The 21,817-nt window shown below is 45.3% G+C and overlaps 2 protein-coding genes across 2 annotated transcripts in view; one reads left to right on the top strand and one right to left on the bottom strand.

Moving 5' to 3' along the window:
* The first annotated feature begins 156 nt into the window (after positions 1 to 156).
* Positions 157 to 20,047, top strand: LOC119390367 (notchless protein homolog 1). The gene is made up of 12 exons (XM_037657973.2): positions 157 to 411; positions 488 to 636; positions 1,733 to 1,956; positions 2,846 to 2,925; positions 3,017 to 3,093; positions 3,841 to 3,938; positions 6,090 to 6,282; positions 7,537 to 7,666; positions 8,770 to 9,016; positions 13,985 to 14,144; positions 18,321 to 18,391; positions 19,904 to 20,047. Exons 1-12 carry the CDS (start codon positions 396 to 398, stop codon positions 19,914 to 19,916), a joined length of 1,458 nt encoding a protein of 485 aa, XP_037513901.1. The 5' UTR covers positions 157 to 395; the 3' UTR covers positions 19,917 to 20,047.
* Positions 19,688 to 21,817, bottom strand: part of LOC119390366 (citron Rho-interacting kinase) — a 102,436-nt gene continuing 100,306 nt past the window's right edge. Inside the window, exon 41 of the mRNA XM_037657970.2 lies at positions 19,688 to 20,244. Coding sequence (XP_037513898.1) covers positions 20,157 to 20,244 — 88 coding nt within the window. The 3' untranslated portion in view covers positions 19,688 to 20,156. The remainder of the gene's footprint in view (positions 20,245 to 21,817) is intronic.

Here is a 21,817-nt window from a genome sequence, read left to right as displayed (position 1 = left end):
GTGCTCATACAGCTTATCTAAACGTCATGCTAACGTTACATTGAGATTCCTGGGGTCACTATAAAATAAACTTCACTATTTTGAAGGACTATTTCTTGTTCTCTGCGCGATGACGTAAGGTTGTGCGCATGCTCAGTTTATTTGTTTTGATCATGTGATGATTGCCGCTAAAGCGCTGGCCGACGATACCACGTGGAACGAGGTTTGGGTTGCCGAAGTTTCTCGTCTCGATCAGGCTGTTGTACGAAAAAAAGGTCGTGCCTATTGACGATATGACAAGTAGATGATATCCGGGTAAAACTGATCTTCAATTAGCGGTGTACGTGCGATTGAGGTGACGTCTTTTTGTTAGCGGCTGCAACATACTCCGTGATAGCTCGCCAAACTTGAGCAAGATGAAGCGAAAACGAGGTAAGACATCTTCGATATGTAGTTCGGACGCCTTAATAAGCGCAGTTGTAGAGAGGACACGCTCTTTAATCTGCAGATCAACAGCCCGAGCCGAAGCTGACAATCGAGCGAGTCCTGGCCCAGTTCAAGTCGGAGTCTGGGGAGAATGCTGGAGCGCCGTTCGACCTTCCTGTCGACGTCACGGTGGAAAAGCTTCAGCTCCTCTGCAACGCCTTTTTGGAAACTGTGAGTTCACCGACAACAGTTTCGGGTAGTGGCTTCATTCGAACGCGCCTCAGTTGCGTGCGTGACATCTCGCGATGGTAAAAGATCCCGCATGCACTTATACCCTAGTTACACGGGCACGCTAACCTCACTTACGACGAACCTCAGTTAACCAGAGTAAACTGTAGTTAGCTCCAACTACGGTACTCCCATCGGCCATGAGCCTAATTATGATCATAATCTATTGTATGACTGCAGCGCTTAATAAAGAATCTCTCATGCTTGCGTAAACAGTAGTTGGCATAACAAACGAGTGTTCAATTCATTCATTTAATTTTACACTATCATGATAATAAGAAAATGAATGCTTACAGAGTGGAGGGGGAACAGCAAATATGTACATTGACGGTTTATTTAAATCATTTAGGATGATTTATAGCAGCACTGGTGACGGCGAGAAGGCATAAACAAATCCTAGTATATAGTGGTGCGGCATGAGAGTGCAAACAGCTTTAATGAGATGGTACGTCGATAGCCGAAAAAGCAGTTTGTCTTTGAGGGGCTCAATAGCACAGAAAGTCTGTTGGAAAAGGCACAGTCCAATTAAGGTACTTCCAGTTATGTAAAGTCGCCCAAATCTTAATTAGCGTGCGCGAGCGGCAATTTTTTTTTTTATCTTCGCCATATGGCTGAATTAAGTTTCAAAAAGGGTGAGGCTAAGTGCATTCCCACAAAGCACATGCCCACAGAATGATATTTTGCACCTTCGTTCCATCATATGGCGCTGACACACAAAAAAGTCGCCGCTGCGCTCGCTAGTTCAAGATTTGGCTGGCTGCACCCTAATTAGGTTATGTATGGCCGGCTGTCGCCACATGTTTCGTTTCATTGTCAAAACACTGGACTAAGAAAAAAGAAAGTCAAACATGTTATAGCGGCCACTGTAGTTTCGGATAGATTCATGACGGTTTATTAGTGTTATTTGAGCAGGGTGCTGAATTGTGGGTGTTGCGTAACTGATGCATTGCAGGAGTGGTAGCCAGTGAGTGATTTCATATTCTGGTGCGAAAAGTGAACCTGTGTCTGGAAATTGCTCTTTCTTTATTTCTTCACGAAGGAGGAAAAGGTGCCCTACTTGTTTTTCGTGGATGGTGTCGAGATCAGGGAGTCCTTGGCCAAGACCCTGCTTGCAAAGACCGAACCTCTGGAGCCAGAGAAGGTCGTGGAAATTGTGTACGCACCGCAGGCATTATTCAAGGTGCAGGCAGTTACTCGCTGTACTGCTTCGATTCCAGGACATGAAGAAGCTGTGCTTGTGACAGCTTTCAGTCCTGATGGGAGGTGAGAGACATTCCGTCGAGATTGGGTCATTGTTATTCGTTTGTTACGAAATTATAACTTGTTTTGTATGCGCACAGATCTAAATAACTAGTTGTAGTTTTTTTCCATACAAGTTTCTATCTTCAAGTTGGGACGAACAACATCTTTGGACATTTTGTCAGTGTTTTGTGTTAATGCAGAAAGCAGTAAGTTTAAATTACAGAGTTAAAAAACAAACTCTAGGGTTTTACGCACCATAGCCACAATACGATTACGAGAGGGGTACCGTACTTCAAATTAATTTCGACTACCTGTGGTTCTTTAATGTGCATCTTAATCTAAGTACTCGGGCATTTTTAAATTTCGCACTCATCGAAATGTGGCTGGGAATTGAACTCGCGCTCTCTTGCTTAGCAGCACAAAAGCCATAACCGCTAAGTTGTCACGGTGGGTGAAATTACACAGCTTAAACAATCGCCAATTGAGAAAATTCATTAGAAATAAACAAATGTTTTGGAGTTAGGACTCATTCCAGCTTCACCATTAGGGTTGGCTTTTGGAAGGCATACAACCGGTTTATTAAGGTCTATTAATGGTTTATTAAGGAAAGCAGGAGCAAGCACATCTGGAGACTGGAAACCTCCCCAAACGACTAAGATATCATGGAAGCGAGTGCCTTTGCTCTGACTGCCAGTGCAGTGCTGCAGCTGAACACTGTGAAAACTAGGATGACAATATTAGTAATGTGGTTCAATGCTTCGTGGCCGTCATTTGCTGTGGCAACACTGGCTATTTATTTGTACGAGAAGTAGCACAAAATTATATGCAAGTAGTATCATGGCAGTCACACAAGTGGCTCAGTTTGCTGTGCTGTTTTTGTCTCATACTTGTGCCCAATGTTGGTCGATAGGCACTTGGCAAGCGGCTCTGGCGACACGACTGTACGATTCTGGGACCTCAACACGCAGACTCCGCATCATACCTGCAAAGGTACATGTGGGCTATACTTTGCTACAAATTTTATTATTTTTTTTCTAGAATCATGGCTTTATGTCAACTGTTTTCATTTATGTTCTCTTAGCACACAAGAACTGGGTTCTCTGTGTCACTTGGTCCCCGGACGGAAAGAAGCTGGCATCTGGATGCAAAAACGGCCAGGTCTGTGCATTTTGTGCATATGTAGAACGAGTAGCTCCATACAAAGTGCTATGTGACGCCAACAGGCAGAAAAAGTGTTCCACACCCGCCACCATGGCTGCGATCGGCACTGACTAACAGTCCTAGGTTTAAATGCACATATATGCCCCATAAAGTGGACGGGAGGATGACCGCCGCCGTAGCTCAATGGTAGAGCATCAGATGCATTATTCAAAGGTCGCAGGTTTGGTCCCTGCCGGCGGCCATTTTATCTTTTCGTTCACTTTACTTTCTTCACATTTATATCCTAATTACTACAAATAACATCCCCTATACTTTCCTGGGCATTATTGTCTGTTCGTTCTCATTAATATTGTGTCCATACAAAGTGGAACATAACAACCCTATCCACTGGTGTTCAGATGGCAATTGCTGCTTTCCACACTGTTTGGAAAGCCTACACTTTTGCTTGGTGTCAAAAGCTTATGGTCCGCAAAATCTGAAAAGACATTGAATTTTCAGGCACCTTTCTGGCCATTGCTAGTGAAGCCATACAGTACTTGGTTGTTTACATATAGTAGTACAAGCTGGAAATTTTAATACATGGCAGCTGCAAAGATATTCAGAAAAAGAGCTTTTTCTTTTTAAATGCAAATTCGCTATTCTATTTCATATTAGTGCTTTTAAATATGGCGGTAGAACATCACAGCCGACTCACTCAGTGGGCCTTCGGAGTATTGAAAGCTTGCATTTTCTTGCCTTGTGCAGATATTTCTTTGGGATCCAGAGTCTGGAAAGCAACTCGGACGGCCCCTGGCTGGTCACAAAAAATGGATAACTTGCCTCTGCTGGGAGCCTTTGCACCTGTGAGGCCCACGATCATTTTGTTGCATTATTGTATTTGACTCTTGTACTTATTTGGCAGAAAGGGCTTTAGTCGGCGGGAAATAGTGGCACGTGAGCAATTGCACTGTCTAGTCCTCACTGCTGCGGCAGCTTAATGACTGTGACATTCTGCTGCTGAACACAAACTTGAAGGTGTGATTTCTTGCTTTAGTTACTGCATTTCTCTGAGGGTTGAAATGCAAAAACACTTGTGTACTTACATTTAAACCTCGATATAACGAATTATCGGTTATAACGAAGTATATGAAGAATAGTCTTGTCATATATACAGTGTTACGAATATACATTTATAACGAATTTTCGGATATAACGCACTTATTTTCGTTTCAGATGAGACTGTTATAATGAGGTTTGAGTGTATATAGAGCAGTGTGCTAAGGAACTCCACGTGGCTAAAAATTATCTGGAGCCCTCTGCTGCAACATCTCTTTTTGCCCAAGCATTGCCTGTGTAAGTCAATGAATTGATCAAACTGCCACCCAAAAAAAGGTCTGTGCGCTCGGAATGAACGACGATAAGATACTGAAATTCTGAACATTTTTGCATAAGCTCTGTTCCTTAAAAACACTAACGTGCACACATGCATGCAAGAAATGGCACTCTTTGCGGTTGTTTGTATGACAAATTATGCACGTTGGTTTGATACCGTTTATCCTTGGTACAGGTTTGTGTAAGTGCTGTATTTAGGAGTAGTGGGAGATGTCTCATATTTTGAAACATGAATTTGGTATCACAATAATGCCTAAAGATAGAAGTGCATTCGGAATGCATTGTTGGATTGATTGCCTGATCAAAATTCTTTTAGAGTGCAGCTCTTAGGCGTTCCTGCGTTGAGCAGCATTGCCGTTGTCGCCGTAACCGACAGAGCGAACGAAGACGAAAGAGAGACTGCCCCAAGGAGTTTTCCACCATGAGAGCCAGTGAGCCTCTGTGTTAGTGTCTGCAATGCCTCGTGCCTGTTCGTGCTTCTTGCGACAGCGCAACAGATGCCTCTTGCGCACGGGCACGTGAAAGTAGGTTGACCTGCGAGGCTTGGGAAAAGAAGACGTGCATTGGTCGAAGGGACACTTTGTGTGCGGTACGCTCTGGCAGACTCTTAAGGGCCCTTTATGGTCCGGCGCAGTGTTTGCATCAGCCAGCAGCGGCGGAAGTTGGTGACTCCAGGTTCACCACGTTACGTTGACGTGAAAACCGAGCATTCTGTACTCCCACTCGTGCCACGCCGCGTCGCCTTGACGCAGGTGCATTTGCTCTACTTATCGCAAAATCAAGACACCTAAACAGCTGCGCTCAGAATTCGCATTAGGCAGTATCGTAATCATCGGTGAATTTTTTAAAAGAGGTTATGTTATGAAGCGTTTTCATTTTGTGATTGGCTCCTGGCCTCTCTCTGACACTCAGAACAGTAGCATAAAAAAATCATACAGACGACGACAGAGCAAGACGGGACATAGCGCTGTGTCCCGTCTTGCTCTGTCGTCATCTGTGTGATTTTTTGCGCTACTGTTCCGAGTTATCCAGTACCAGCTAGCCCACCACTCTGTCCTTTTAAATCTGTCTGACAAGTAGAACCAGTTTTCATGTGTTGTCCTCCGTGTGATGATTTATGTTATTTCAAATAAGGAGTTGCCAATAATTTCATGTAGTTGGAACCAGTGTTTTAGTGACAATCCTTTCTCGACACCTTCTCAACCATTTGAGCGTCTATCTTCTTGTGAATTTGTGTTTATTTTTAAGCTCGTACAAAGCTTGGTCCGTTAAATCAAGGAGGCAAATTGAAAAGCAAAGGGGAGGGGGGTCGATTCAGTGTAGTCTGGCAATTGAGAAACTGACAGAGCAATCTAGAAATGTTGCTGTGTGCCACCTTTCATTGTAAGGGCGCAGTGGAACAACAGCGTTACAAACTTTTTCTTCCTTGAGTAGTTTTTTATTTGCAGACCTAGTTTTGTGAAAACCTAATATAGCAAAAAATTCTACACAGTAGGTGTTTTGACTGTTAATATTGTGGTGTACTTCCTTCAGTGTGTTGCGTTTTGAAGCTGTGACATTATTTGACAAATTTCATTTTTTCCTTGACCAGAATGCTCGAAATGTAATTCTCGACTGCGCAGAAATGCGGAGTGCCGAGCCCTGGCCAGCAGCAGCAAGGATGGGACTGTGCGCATCTGGGACACGACGCTGGCACAGACGAGGTTAACACTGTCTGGCCACGTCCAGTCGGTGACCTGTGTTCGATGGGGTGGCACTGGGCTCATCTACACTGCTTCCCAGGACTGCACGATCAAAGTCTGGAGAGCTGACACTGTGAGTGCTTCTGACTTCACCCTTTCTGGCGCAACGTGTGAGAAGCTGTCTGTAAATGTGTCAAACTTGCACAACATTATTTCAAGCCACTCGGTATTCTATTGCAACAAAAGTCATGTCATAATACATTTATTCATGTGTTTTATAGTAATTAATCTTAATTAACTTCTAATTAAATATCAATTTATCCCGAAGTCACTCATGTTCTGTTTTTGCATAGGTAGACTCAAATCACGAGCTAGAAATATTGTGCAATTTTGTTTTCGGTTATATTCATTTCCTGCAAAGAAAATTATACTTTTGACATTGCTTGCAGAAAGCAGCTCGTTGAACGACTCGTTCAACAGGGTAGTGCCTTCAGCAAAATGAGCATATGCAGCAGTACACTGCAAAATAAAGTTAAATGAAGACGCATTCATTATACTGGAGGTTCAGTTAATCCAAACCTCAATGTATCTTGCTCGTTCTTGGCCACTAGTCAACACAACCTGCAAAAGCAAGTTGTGTACACAAATGTGTACAAAAGCCTCATAGTGTTAAGGAACATTGATACGCTTAAACTGCATGAGCTGCCAGCGCTGTCATCCATAAGAATAAAGTCCACCAGCTGTGTCGAGAGGAGCTACCATACATGCGCAGTATTTTAAAGGAATTCCGTAAAGCTTGGTTGCACTCTGCGTTTCAAAGGACAGACATTCCGTGACAAGACACCACATTTTTGCGAGTCACAGCTGTGGCACCAGCCCTTTCATCTGGGTTGTCTTTTGAAATTTTTGTGGTGGAGCTTATGACAATGTTACACAGTAGACAGCTTGTACGCATACATAAGTGTGCATCTGCACAGCTTGCGACATTGTCACAAGTTGTGCAGTCACATTTTTACAGGTTGTTGTAAGGTGCTGCAAGTCGATGACAAACTTGTGTAACGTCTGCCCAGCGAAACATTCCATGATAAATGATAAAAGTTCACTGATGTCATTTTTTCCTTACTAAATGTGTTTTTGCATATTAAAAGACTGAGCGTGCAAACACCGACACAGGAGAGAAGTCAAGACAATACAAACTTCGCCATTTATATTGTCTTGGCTTCTCAGTTGTGTCCATGTTTGCATGCCCACTCTTTTAACATGAATATAGTACCTATCAACTAGCTCAGCTGTCTGTTATTGTAAGTGTTTTTGCACTCAACACTCCTGAAATCAAGCATAGAAGAAATTGGCTTATATATGTGCTTATCCTTTTTGGGCCCCCTAGGGTATCCTGTGCAGGACGTTGCAGTGCCATGGACACTGGGTCAATGTGCTGGCCCTGAATACGGACTACGTAATGCGAACGGGAGCATTTGATCCACGCAAGCAGCAAGGCATCTCCGCCTGTTCGAGAGGTAACACCTGCTTTCCTTCTTGCTTTAGAATTGCGTGAGCCATGAAATGGGTTAAATATATACCCTACAAGACAGCATGATCCAAAATTTACTTTGTAGTACACTTAAACCTCATTATAACAAAGTCACATTTGACACGAAAATGACTTCGCTATATCCGAAAATTCGTTATAAGCCTATATTCGAACCACTGTATCTATTACCAAGGCTGTTTTTCATTTACTTCGTTATAACCAATAATTCGTTATATCTGTGTTCATTATGTCGAGGTTTCAGTGTATTGGTTCTCATGTTACTACTGGTTTTGTCCTGCTGCAGCAGTGTGGTAAAATTAGGCGTTGTAATGAAGTAAATGTAAATAAAGAAGTCTTCTCGCTGGTATGGGCATATAAGCCTATAACGAATGTCAATTTTAACTGAGGTGTTTTCACATTGTATGAGACTGTTATGGTGTCTTAGTTAATACAGTCACTCCCAATTTCAGTGAAGTCTCATCTAATGCAAAAATATGTTAGTCAAATCTGACATTCACTATATGCTTATATCGGCAATGGAGTTCTTCATTACTTTGTTATATCAACTCATTCGTGATATCTGTACTGGTTATATCAAGGTTCTACTGCACATTTGTCACGTCGGTGCATTCAGTGACTTTTCACTGAAAGGCAGTGGCTACTGGAAGAACAACTTCTCTGCTAGCTCACACAGTGGAGCTAACAGATTTGAATGATCATTGATTTCAATGGCGACGCATGCTACAGGGCACTACGTAGAATGAGTGAAAGAAGGAGAATTTTTTCCGAGGAGCTTGTTTATATGTTAGACACAACCAAATGAATTGAACAGACAATTGGGACAGGGAAAGCATAGAGGACGTTAATTGTTGTCTTTGACTGAAGTGAGATGTACTAACTGTGATGTAAATTGAAATGAATTGAAGTGGACAAAAAAATCACCCTTTCCCTCGGTGGGATTGTCTGTCTGTTCGATTTATTTGGTTACGTAGAATGAGGTTTTACAGAAATGCTTGGAACATTGTGTAGTCTGCTGCTCTGCTAGCATTGTTCTTTATTTTCTGAACGTTTATTCTCGCAACAACCCAGAGGAGCTTCAGCGGCGTGCCGAGCAACGCTACAAGGAGGCTCGAGGCAGTGAGCCCGAGAGGCTGGCCTCGGGCTCGGACGATTTCACGCTGGCCCTGTGGCTGCCAGAGACGAGCAAGAAGCCGGCAGCGCACATGACGGGCCACCAGAGGGTGGTCAACGATGTTCGCTTCTCCCCCGACATGCGACTCCTGGCCAGTGCCTCTTTCGACAAGTCGTTAAAACTGTGGGATGGCCGGACGGGCAAGTGAGTCGGTCTTTGTCACAGTGTAATTGTCCCAACGCTATCGCAAAATCCAGCATCGAAACCAGGCATGCCGAGTTACTTCCGTGTGCGAGCTCCATGAGTTTTCAGATTGCAGCATAGCATCTTAGCATTGTTCATGTGTTTGCTATAGTTCTTGCAACGGGACTACAGTTTCTAGTTTCAATGTCTTCCTTCTGCATTCTGATGATCATGTCAAGTTCTCCAAACATATTGAGGAGCTGATGGCCTGTTATTGCTGTTAACGGCAGACAAGGGAATGAAAAATCAGTCACCAGACTGCATTTCTTTGTGCCATTGACCTTGGGAGGCATTTGCACCGCAACCTGCGAAACCCCACATGTTCAGGTTAATGTGCCGGTTTAATTCTTAGCTACTCTTGAAGCGCTGTTCTCTCTGGGATCACGGTCTCTTCATTAGTTGCAAATTCTCGTCCAATCTACCCATAATTACATAAAACTGCTTTGATTTTTTAGAGTAAGCTGTTAGTTTGCCTGATGTCGTGTGTACATTATATAGCCCTAGTCCACCTCGTCTTTCATATTGCCACGCCCACTTCTTGTCTTGTTTTGATGTATTCGGGTTTGACCGGCAGGGACGGTTATCAACGCTCGACGCTGGCCGCGAAGTAGTGTTCTAGAAGCGTCGCGATTGTAGTAGATCGGTTTGTTAAGATTGCGCCCCGCACGCGAATGTTCCAGCTTTGTCTAGAGATTACGCCGCCACCAGCGATATTGCTGGAAAGTTCGATAGCGCCTGTATAAATGCCGACGCGCGTGACCGCTTTGTGAGTTGATCGACGGTCGACGCTCTGTTCGACGCTATCAGTGTATTGCTGTAGTTTGACTTTCATTTTCCCGGCCACAAGTTCGGCCAAATAAACAGTTTCATCTCGGACGTGCTGACTGCTGTCTTCGTCGACGTCACGACCATGTGACATCTGGTGGAGGTGCTGCTTCATGATCCGGACGCCACCGCGGAGCGCTGACCCAAGCCCAAGCCGCGAAGAAGACGACTCTAAGAACAACCCGGATCCTCGAACTAGCCGCCGGCAGAAGGGACTACAACCAGAGTACGGGCTCCTTCCCGAAAACGCCAGGCAGCCGAAGACCGTCACATCGACCGCCGAGACGATGACAGACCCCCTGCCACCCAGAACAGTAGTGATGCAACAGCCAAGGGAGCCACCAACTTTCCGTGGATCGTCGTTTGAAGACCCGGAGAGCTGGCTGGAGACGTACGAGCGAGTCGCCGCCTTCAACCACTGGGACATTGAAGAGAAGCTGCGCCATGTCTACTTCTACTTAGAAGACGCCGCGAAGACGTGGTTCGAAAACCATGAATCGAGCCTTCAATCCTGGGACCTCTTTCGGACGACGTTCCTCAATACCTTCGCGAGCATCGTCCTCAAGGAAAAGGCCGCTGCTCTGCTGGAGACAAAAGCACAGCTACCGAATGAGACGGTAACTATCTACACGGAAGAGATGACGCGACTTTTCCGCCTGGCCGATGCTGCCATGCCTGAGGAAAAAAAGGTCCGCTTCCTTATGCGGGGAGTGAAACAAGACCTCTTTGCAGGATGGGTGCGGAACCCACCGAAAACTGTCACCGAATTTCTAAAGGAGGCTACAACAATCGAAAAATCCCTCGAGATTAGGACGAAGCAGTACAACCACTCAACCCTGTCGACAGGCTACACCGAAGGGCACTCGCTAGGCACCGACGACCTACGGGAAACCGACGACCTACGGGATAGTGCGGGAGGAGCTGCGCAAGCTGTTGCCTTCAGCGCAGCCTCAAGTCAATTCGATCACCGACATGGTCCGCGAGGAAATCCAGCAGTCGCTGGGCACCCCCTATGCAGCGCAGCCGCAGCTGCAAGCAATGAACTATGCTGCTGCAGCCCGACGCAACGCCCCCCCTCCTCGCCCGCGTCAAGATGCCGCGCCGCCGCAGCAGTTCCGCCGCCAGGCACCGCCGCCACCCCCAACGACGCCAACCTGCGACCTTCGAATAACGCGTCCGATGCTCTACCACTGAGCTACGGCGGCTGGGCACCTCGGTGTTTCCCGCACGCTCGCCAGAATACAGGAAAAATACTACTGGCCACACCTTGCTGCCGACGTCGCCCACTACGTTAAGACTTGCCGAGATTGCCAGCGACGGAAGACACCACCGACGAGGCCCGCGGGACTTCTGCAGCCAATCGAACCACCTCACCGGCCGTTCCAGCAAATCGGGATGGACCTACTGGGGCCGTTCCCGACATCGACTTCCGGCAACAAGTGGATCGTCGTAGCAACCGACTGCCTCACCCGCTACGCCGAAACAAAAGCCCTGCCCAAAGGCAGTGCCGCTGAGGTAACCAAGTTCTTCGTTGAGAACATCGTCCTTCGACACGGCGCCCCAGAGGTTCTCATCACCGACAGAGGTACGGCGTTCACGGCTGACCTGACTAAGGCGATCTTGGAATACAGCCACACAAGCCACCGCCGCACCACCGCGTACCACCCACAGACCAATGGCCTCACCGAGCGTCTAAATAAGACGATCGCCGACATGCTGGCCATGTACGTCGACGTCGAACACAAGACGTGGGACGCCATCCTTCCGTACGTGACCTTCGCGTACAACACGGCCGTACAGGAAACGACGCAGATGACGCCATACAAGTTGGTCTACGGACGGAGCCCGGCAACGACGCTCGACGCCATGCTACCAAACGTGACCGATGAGGAAAACATCGACGTGACCACCTACCTACAGCGCGCCGAAGAAGCACGACAGCTCGCCCGCCTACGGATCAAGAACCAGCAGACGACTGACAGCCGCCGCTACAACCTTCGACGACGCCACATGGAATACCAACCCTGTGACCGTGTATGGGTATGGACGCCAATACGCCGACGAGGACTTAGTGAGAAGCTTCTTCGACGATACTTCGGACCGTACAGGGTACTTCGACGCCTCGGCGCACTCGACTGTGAGGTTGTCCCTGACGGCATTACGAACTCTCAGCGGCGCCGTGCGCGACCTGAAGTCGTCCATGTCGTGCGCCTTAAGCCGTTTTTTGCGCGTTAGCGATACTGGGGACTCTATTTTTTTTCCTTTGTTATTGTACTAATTTATTTGTGTATGCACTTGTTTTCTTTTTTTTTCTCTCTCTTCTATTCTTTCACAAGCATCGGGACGATGCTTTTTCAGAGGGGGGCAATGCCACGCCCACTTCTTGTCTTGTTTTGATGTATTCGGGTTTGACCGGCAGGGACGGTTATCAACGCTCGACGCTGGCCGCGAAGTAGTGTTCTAGAAGCGTCGCGATTGTAGTAGATCGGTTTGTTAAGATTGCGCCCCGCACGCGAATGTTCCAGCTTTGTCTAGAGATTACGCCGCCACCAGCGATATTGCTGGAAAGTTCGATAGCGCCTGTATAAAAGCCGACGCGCGTGACCGCTTGTGAGTTGATCGACGGTCGACGCTCTGTTCGACGCTATCAGTGTATTGCTGTAGTTTGACTTTCATTTTCCCGGCCACAAGTTCGGCCAAATAAACAGTTTCATCTCGGACGTGCTGACTGCTGTCTTCGTCGACGTCACGACCACGTGACAATATTGCTCTTTGCACCTGTCATGCAAGTTGAACCTCGATGTAACGAAGTCGTATGTGCAGTGAAAGACTTCACTGTATCACAAACTTTGTTGCATCAGGGTTTCTTAGTTGCACAATTAGTGTTGCACATACGTAAAATATTTGCGCACAAAAAGAAAAATCAAAAGCTCTGCATGATGCTGTACCGGTATGAAGCGAGTGGCTTTACCAAATACAAAACTAAAACCCTGCAATGCTGGCCATAAATGCCATCAAGCAACCATGTGAACTATCACACACTTAACATAGGCAGATGAGAATGAATGTGTGTGGGGAAAAAAGTCAGTTTCACTGTAAGGGTGACGCAATTCGATAGCAACAAGTTGGAATGTTATACGAAGGCTAGCAGTTAACTCCTTTATAATCCAATCTGGCATAACTCTACAAAATGCTGGCATAAGGAAATACGGCCGCTCCAGGGAGCGAAGCAGTTTTCATGCCGCCTCTTTTCGTGCTTCAATGCGAAGTAAGCGGTGAGAGCACAGCACGTAGAAAGGTAACAGCTGTCTGCTAAACTCTGTCGAGATAGAGCGTGCGACCGCGCCTGCTTGATCAAAGTTCACAATTCTGCCCGAGCGACGCAGCCCCTCCATTGGCACCCCTCCTTGCTCCTTCAACCGATGGAGCCGGCCGGCGCATTTCAGCTCTGCTTGAGCAGTGCCCATGGGCAGCCTTCGTAAGCTTTGTTTGCACATAGAATGTACGACGCGTGAGGCAATGTTATCGATCTGGACTTTATACGGAATGTGACGGTGACGGGAAAACTGTGCCTCAGACATCTAATAATTGCTTTTGCAATTGAAAAATACCATTCAATTTCTTTGGTATAGGGGTTGCTCAACCATTCCTGACCACGGCGGCTGCATTTCAATGAAGGGCGAAATGCAAAAACATTTGTGCAATTCGATTTAAATGGCTTTGCAATGTAAAGCCCCTGAATTAAGAATTTTAATATTGCTTTCTTGCTCATGAAAACTGTTGTACCAAGGCTGCATCATAAAACTACATTAATAAACAGAGAAAACATACAGGTGTTTCAGCAGAAGCAAAGAACAAAAAGTTTGCTAGATCAGGGTCTGTTGGATTGAGGTTTGACTGTAGTTCCAAGACTTATGCAACTTGTGAAAGATGGGGTGACCCTTTTCCTTCCTGAGCAGTATCGGACTTATTTCTCCAGTTGAAATATACATATACTTACTACATTTTAGTTGCCATCACAAAGGGCCTGCCCTGCTTGCAAGTGACAGAAGTTTTACTATACTATAAGATGAACCTTACAATTTTTCTTGTTTTTCCTCCAAGGTTTCTCGCTGCACTTCGTGGTCACGTCAGCTGTGTCTACCAACTTGCCTGGTCAGCCGACAGCCGACTTATAGTCAGTGGCAGCTCGGATTCCACGCTCAAGCTTTGGGACGTGTTGACTGGAAAGCTTACGGGAGACCTCCCAGGGCATGCCGATGAGGTACAAGACCTTATCATCTCAGCAGGCGGGTTTCGACTACCACTAAGACAGAACGTGCTGACGTGTCTTCTCAGATATACTGAATTGAAAGGGGCGATGACATGACATCTCCAACTTATTTTTCAAAATGAAAATCCAAGCCTTCTAAGCAATCAGACAAGTTCTTCGATGACCTAACAGTCCGTGGATTTTGGTCTCATTTCCCATAGATTTGATGAATTTCTAGTAATATTGTGGGCATTTACTACTGTGTATGGATGAAAAAAAAATGTTATGGATTAATAAAGGGAGAATACATAAAAAAGGCAATAAGGGAAGAGTCTGTAGTCAAGAGTTCGACGAAAGTTCATCTGGTCAGGTATCAAGATGAGGATGTAGATGCGGTCACTGACCAAGTCAAGACGAAGAACACATAGACGTTTCAGGACCCATACGGGTCTCAGCTTGGTCAGTGACCGCATCTAGTACATACTCAAGGGAAGAATCTGTATATTGCTCTCATTTCTTTTGTCTTTCCTAGGGATGGGTGAATGTTCGGACGTTTCGAATATTTGAATGAATATTAAAGTATTTGAATTCACTTCGATACGAATTTATATTATTCGGAATTTCGAAGTACCGTATTTACTCGATTCTACCGCGCCCTCGATTGTAACGCGCACCCGTTTTCCGTGACCAAAAAAAAAAAAAAAAACTAATACATCGATTGTAACGCGCACCCATTTTTCGTGAGAGAAAAGAACAAAAGAAGTCCGTAGGAGTCAAACTTCGCACATTCGAAGAACAAGTATTTGGGTTTTAAACTAAACTTTCAAAAAAGTAAAACACAAAGTCAAAAAGCGGGCCTTGCCGCTAAAACTGTCACCACTACGGCGGCGATACGAGTCGGGTAATGGATCAGTCCTCGTCGCTGTCGGACAACTCCTTGTCGCTTTCAACACTCTTCGATTTCGGGAAACCGGCCCTGCTTTGGTCCACTGAAACCTTTTCGTGAAGCTTTGCTGTAAAAAATCTTCTGCTTCTGTTTGCGCCAGTCTCGCACGCACGTTTCGGGAACTTCGAACGACCGCGATGCGGCCCGATTTCCGTCCGTCTCTCTGCACATGTAATAACTATTCTTTTAAATGCGGCATCGTGGTGCACTCGTCGAGTATTTAGAGTCGGCACTTCCATGCCGTCGATGCGAATGCAGAACGGGATGAAAATCTCCTCAGCATACGTACGAACTGAAAAAATGGCAGAAATGGCCAAAGTGCGTAGGAGGCGGCCATTTTGAAATGTCGATGGCAATATGATAACCGAGTTTTTTTTTTTTTTTCGGTACTCGATTCTAACGCGCATGTGATTTTTGGGCTTGTTTTCCCGGAAAAAAGGTGCGCGTTAGATTCGAGTAAATACGGTATTCGAAATGAACGAATATACAGTAGACTCCCGTTAAGACGAACTCGAAGGGACCGCAGTCATCTGCTCATCTTATCAGGAGTTCGGCTTATCAGAAGTACCCTCAAAAAGAGACATGCTAACAAGCCAAGTGCATCCAAATATGTTACTGGAAAACACTGAATGGAGTAGACTTACAATGGGGGCAAAAAGACAAAAAAAGAAAGCAATTATTTGGCTCATCTAGATAAAAACTATGCCTTCAAGCAGAGTATTTACACGAATCTCACGAGCACTCGATTTCGCATGTTCAAAAATAAAAATGCTCATGAAGATATTTGCTACCACATTTAATGATAAAACTGTAACAAGCTCCTATGTTGACGATTAGAAAAAAAAATTTAAGAGAGAAGCACAGTTTTCCTTCAAAGAATGTAAAATTTATTGTCCTGGCAGTTCCTTTTCGTCTGTGAGCCTGTTTTGTTGGCTCTAAGATCACTTCTGGATACGCCTCGGTCGCGTGCTGTTGTCTTGACAAAGTCATTATACGCCGAGTTGCTTAAGAAAGTCTGCAAGGTTTTCTTCGAGGTCCGGATATTTTCCCGTTTTCGGCCTGTAGTAACTTTTCCTGATAGACGTGCAGCTGAAGGTATCCCATCGCGCTACTCACGGTCACAAGCCTCGCGCACACGAAAAAGACACGACGTAGCTATATTCACTGTTCAAAATAGCCTTCCTTTGTCGTGCGCTTCCATAATCAAATTGGCTCATCACAATTTGCACTTCACTGGGAACAGATACAACGCGCACAGGTCCTCCGCGAATTGGCCGCAAAATACACGTGCTCGGCCGCCATTGTGTGATGGCGATGACAATGCACCTGACCCCTCTGACGGGAGTGCGCCGCAATCATGGTTTCGGTTTCGTACTCGATTGTAATGCACAGAGAATTTTTGTTCCTGTTGTTGCTTTTTTTCCCCCCACTCCCCTTGCGTTTGCTCCTCTGACCATGGCGGAGGGGCCCCAGGCTCGTGTTCTTCTGTTCTCCTTTGTACTCCAGCTGGGAAACTGAAGAACGGGAGGGGAATACAAAAGGACGCAATGGCTTGGGGGTCTAAGTTGTAAATCCTCTACTCTTTTTGTTGCTTTCTTTGCTGATAAAGCCCACACCCTACCCACAGGCTGGGGGTGAGGGGGGATACTGGCTTTATCCGCTGACCGGTCTTCGTTTATCTCACGCCCTCCGCGTCGCGATTTGCTTCGCATCTTTGCTCCAGGAAGCGCTTTTTTTTTTTTAAATCTTTTTTGCTTTTTGTCGGTCGCCTGAATGCCCCACCAAGACTGCAGTGTTCGTTTCGCAGAATCACTAGCGTTGTCGATCACCGCGAAAGTTCGTCTTAACAGAAGAGTACAGCTGGGCGGTTCGTATAAGCGAATTTTTTTTGCATTGAGTCTATGGGAAACCAAACAAATGGTCCAGTGTTGTTCGGTATAAGCGAGGATTCGTCTTAACGGGAGTTCACTGTATGTAGGTTTCACCACACATAACCCTCTGTAAAGGTGGTTTCACTGCAGTGTCAGTTTGCTGTACCGTGAAACCACCCTGCCAGGGGAAATCTGCACTGCCGCGAAGCCACACTTCAAGGTTAAGTGTACATATTTTTTAAAATTTAACAGCATGTTATATGGGCTTATATGCGCTAAGTATAGGAATTTTTAACTTGTAACGTATTGTACCACTTATGACTCGCACCCTACTGCTATTCAAATTTTGATACCCCCCCCCCCCCATTCAAGGTTTCTTCCACTTCATTTCAAACCAAAAAAGTGACATTCACGCATACCTAGTTCCAATTCTTAATAATATTGTGCAAGGGTCATGAAGAAAATGCTCAGTTTTTCTTAATAATATGTGGTGAGTACTATTCGAACTATTCGATTCGAAATTATTCTACCAAATCACTATTCGCTTCGGATTCACTTCAAACCTCAAATTTACTATTCGCCCATCTTTAGTCTTTCCTCTTTGTCACCTGTATTTGAATCTCATTGTGGGCTTTGCCAAGGCTCTGCTACAAATAAGTGTTTCCTTGAACTATACTGGTTTCTCAAGAAGTGGATGGTGCAGTTCAGTCTATTGACCTCTGCCAGCTCAGTCTGATTGCCACTTGCACTTGCCTTGTACGTCATTGGTTGAGTAACCCTGCGCTTGCCATCCCGACATCGCAAGCTGCACCTTCTTCCGTCATCTGTGGCCAACACACCTGTTTCATGCTCCTGACACTTCCAACTCTGCCTTAATGAGAGCTTACGCCCCAGGACACCTTCAGTGGGTTACCAATGTTACGAGTTCCAAGTCCCCAAGGTCGACGAGAGCTCTCTTAATCAAAAGGTTGTAGGTTCGGCCCCTACCAGAAGCAAGTTGTCTTTTCTTCCACTCTGATTTCTTTGCATTTTTAAAGACACTAAGTGAAACAATGAATCGGTTTAAATTGATAAATTACACTCTGATGTTAATTTCACCATTGTTGGTTTATTAATACAGGATAAAATCAAGGTTGAAGTTTCATTTCTAAATTTCGTGCCGAAATCCTCGGGCACGACGTTACGACGTTAATGCATTTGACTGGTTCACCATTCGTACCTTGCTGAAGGTATCATGCACATGTGCACGTGAACTGAACCGCATAAACGTTTTTGCAATTTCCAAAAGAGCATTTTGTAAAAGCATGTCTGGTAGAGCATGTTTTTAAGATGCAAATTTTTTTTTCTTATTCTCCTGCTTGCATTGCACAGGTGTATGCTGTCGATTGGAGCCCAGACGGATCACAGGTTGTTAGTGGAGGCAAGGACAAGGTGCTACGGCTGTGAGTTTCAACTTCAAGTTTTTCTAGAGATTTGTGGCCGTGCCCACACAATCGAGAGGTTTTCTCCCATGCAAATTGGAGAGTTGGCAGGCATGCGCGCCCTCAACAATCGTGCATGTTGACGTTGCGAGGCCTAGCTCCTTGGCCTAGACTGTCCGCTCCTCTCTTGGTCTTGGCCAATTGCGAGGCCATGACTTGCATCGACGTGGCAGGGACGTGTAAACTCAGTACTATGACACTGCCTCGAGTTTCAACGCGATGAAAAAAAAAGAGCGTGACGCCAGCGCCATCTGCATCTAAACGCGAAGGCACATGAAGGAGCATTTAGGCCTCCAAGATTCGCACGCACAATCTTGGAGGCTACGGCGCAGCACGCATGCCTGCGCGTGATTGCTGCGTCGCACGACAGTGGGGCAACACCTGTTCGTACCTGCGCAGTAACATGCATTCGTATCAAACGTCGTGGGGTGAAAATAGGTTCGCAACAACCGTACTCCATTACATTGCAGGTTAATGGGCCTTAGCCGGGACCACAGAAAAATTCGTATCACCCCGAAATTCGTACGAGCAGTGATTATATCACGGAGGTTCCACCGTATTGTCAAGCCCTGGAGTGCCTTAAATAATTTATTTTGACGGATTTTCTATCGCCAACTTCGGTTTCGTTTCCAGTTGTACGGTATCGTGGCATCATTACGCAGGCGATCACACAGAAGCAGTGCATTACGCCGTTTTGACGCTTGCTCCAGCTCACAAGATCTTGACCTTCGGGGTCATGATGCCACAATATGGCAAAACTATGGAAACAAAAGAAGTGGTCGTCAGAAAGCTCACTAAATTATTCAGGGCATTTTGAGGCTTGCCAGTGTATTTTTTTTGTGGCTTTGAGGTCAGTACATTGTGCGGGTCCTGGAAGATGGCACTCTCTCATCAAGGTTGACTAGCCATGCTCAGTTTATTTGCTGAACTCGGCGGCCAGGGTCTGTACACAGCATTACTCAGTTAATAAACAACTTCGGAACCCATTGTGCAACTTTAAGAAACCATGGCTGCAAGGGTTATGTCACCTTGCACACCATTGTAATGGACCAGATGCAGAGCAAAGTTTAGTACCAGTAATACAATTTGCCAACAAATGTGACACATTGTGAGCAAGGTGTGACGCGGTCATCAATGCTGCAGCAAATGCCCGTCATTTTCATCGCACCCCATGCATTACTATTCACTTGTCATCGTGTAATGAACCAGGAACTCGCTCATGACACAGGCAAATAAACACAAAGCCGAGACTTGTCAAAAGGGTAAAATACAGCTTTAATTCAATAAATTTGGCTCCACTAAAATTTCATAAAACACATTATAAAACTTTTACTGTACATTGTGTTCCGAAAGAAATCGAAATAATTGCCCGACTTCATTCACAAGTCAGGTACCTGTAAATAATTCGACGCAACCAAAAGTATACCTCAGTGCTTGGGCATTATGACTTCTTTGTTCTTTTTTTTTTTCCAGGTGGCGGAAGTAAGACTGTTCGGTGCAAGACGGCATCCAGTGAAAAAACTTCCAGGAGGTTTGCACAGTCTAAAAAACGTAAAAATGTACACATATATATATATATAAACGCAATAAAAAAATGTGACGTGTGGACAAGAGGAAGGAGTTGTGACCTTGTCTCCTATCACAATCATCGTGTGTGTGTGTGTGCACACATCAAGTGTATTTGGCCACTGGCTGCAACATGTGCGTTTGTGCTGGTAGCACAGCTTCACTCTTCCAGTGCCTCGACCACCGACGACGTGAAGGAAAACTGCATCTCGTCACTCTCGCCGGCTTCGCTGTTCTCCTCCAGGCTGCTGCATTGCCGAAGAAGACAAAAGAAAAAAAATTCTGAAGCCCTTGCCCTATCGACAAAATGGGGGCAAGCGAAGCATGGCGTATTCATGCCTGACATACTGCACTCAAACCTCTATATAACGAATTATCGGTTATAACGAAGTAAATGAAGATTAGTCTTGTCATAGATACAGTGGTACATATAACCGTTTATAACGAATTTTCGAATATAACAAAGTTATTTTCGTGCCAGATGTGACTTTGTTATAATGAGGTTTGAGTGTACTTCTATCTATCGTGCTGTGCAATGCTCCCTCTTAGCTGTTTCCTTCCTCCATGCTGGGAATTGGACCGTCATCCACGATCTCAGCAGCACAACACTTCAGTTGCTGCAAGCAACAGTCGTGCTCATATACAGGCAACAACGAGATTACAAGTCACCTCGATAAAATATCACATTGCCATATCAGAAATAGCCGATTCCTTACAAGCCCACAACCGAGAGAGCATCAATAATGGGAAAACGCATACAATTAAGAACTTTGAGGGATGACTTCTTTTTTCGGTCACGTGTACAACGCTAACGACATTTGTGAGGCAATACCTACAAGCTTCGCTTGAATATGTTTGTAAGTAAGGAAAAGCCTTTTTAATCATTGTGCAAACTTTGCCACCCAGTTCTGGCACACAAGAGGACACTTAGCAAGTACTAATGTTGGGAGATGTGAAACATTTTAATTTCAAACTGAAGTGTTACTTAAAAGTGTTAGCATGGCATCATGATGTGAAGCTGAGTAATAAGGTCAGGTACAGCGCTTTGCAGACTTCTACCTGCGCTGAAGTGTGAGGTTGCAGCGACCATAGGGAACGACCAAGCCAATGCACTATTACAATGTTGTGACATATCCATATTCTGCATACCAAAATTGGAACCAAAACAAGTAATGACGCAACAAAATACTCTGGGAACTATGATGCTGTCCAATATTTTTCCGACAGTTTGCCGCACTTCGACATTCATTTAACACAACAGAAAACAGTTCGTAAAAACTAGGGTTGTGCAACAAGTGAAATTTTGTGTCGAATCAAATTCAAATCATTTAGTGCCAAATAGTGGCCAAAAGTATCTAATGCCACACCGTGTGTGGAAGTGTAAACTGTTGATGCATAGAGCCGCTATTCCAATCGGCGGCGGCACAACCGATGGACGAGCTTTTTTTTTTCTGGCTCACTGGCACATTCTTTCTATGGCCGTGTTCTACATACTGTTGTGCTTGATCATCGTGCTTGATCGTCATGAGTGCTCTGGGTACAAAAGAACTTTCAGCACTTGTTAATGGCAGCATTTAAGATGGTGTCACTTTCAACAGCGAAGCTGTTCTAGCTCGGCGTAGTGTGTCCTGACCCAAAATTATCATCATCATGAACCAGCACGTCCTCAGCTTCCTCTTCATCTTCTGCTTTGCTCCCAGAACATGTGCACAGATTTGTCCGGCGTATGGCAAGGGGCAAGGGGGAAGCATAAGGTGAAGGAGAGATGCGAGAGTGAAGAAAGAAAGAAAGGTATAAAAAATGAGAAAATCTTGGCAAAAA

Source organism: Rhipicephalus sanguineus, chromosome 4, assembly GCF_013339695.2.
Source record: "Rhipicephalus sanguineus isolate Rsan-2018 chromosome 4, BIME_Rsan_1.4, whole genome shotgun sequence".
Lineage (NCBI taxonomy): Eukaryota > Metazoa > Arthropoda > Arachnida > Ixodida > Ixodidae > Rhipicephalus > Rhipicephalus sanguineus.
This window is presented reverse-complemented; position numbering and strand designations above follow the sequence as displayed.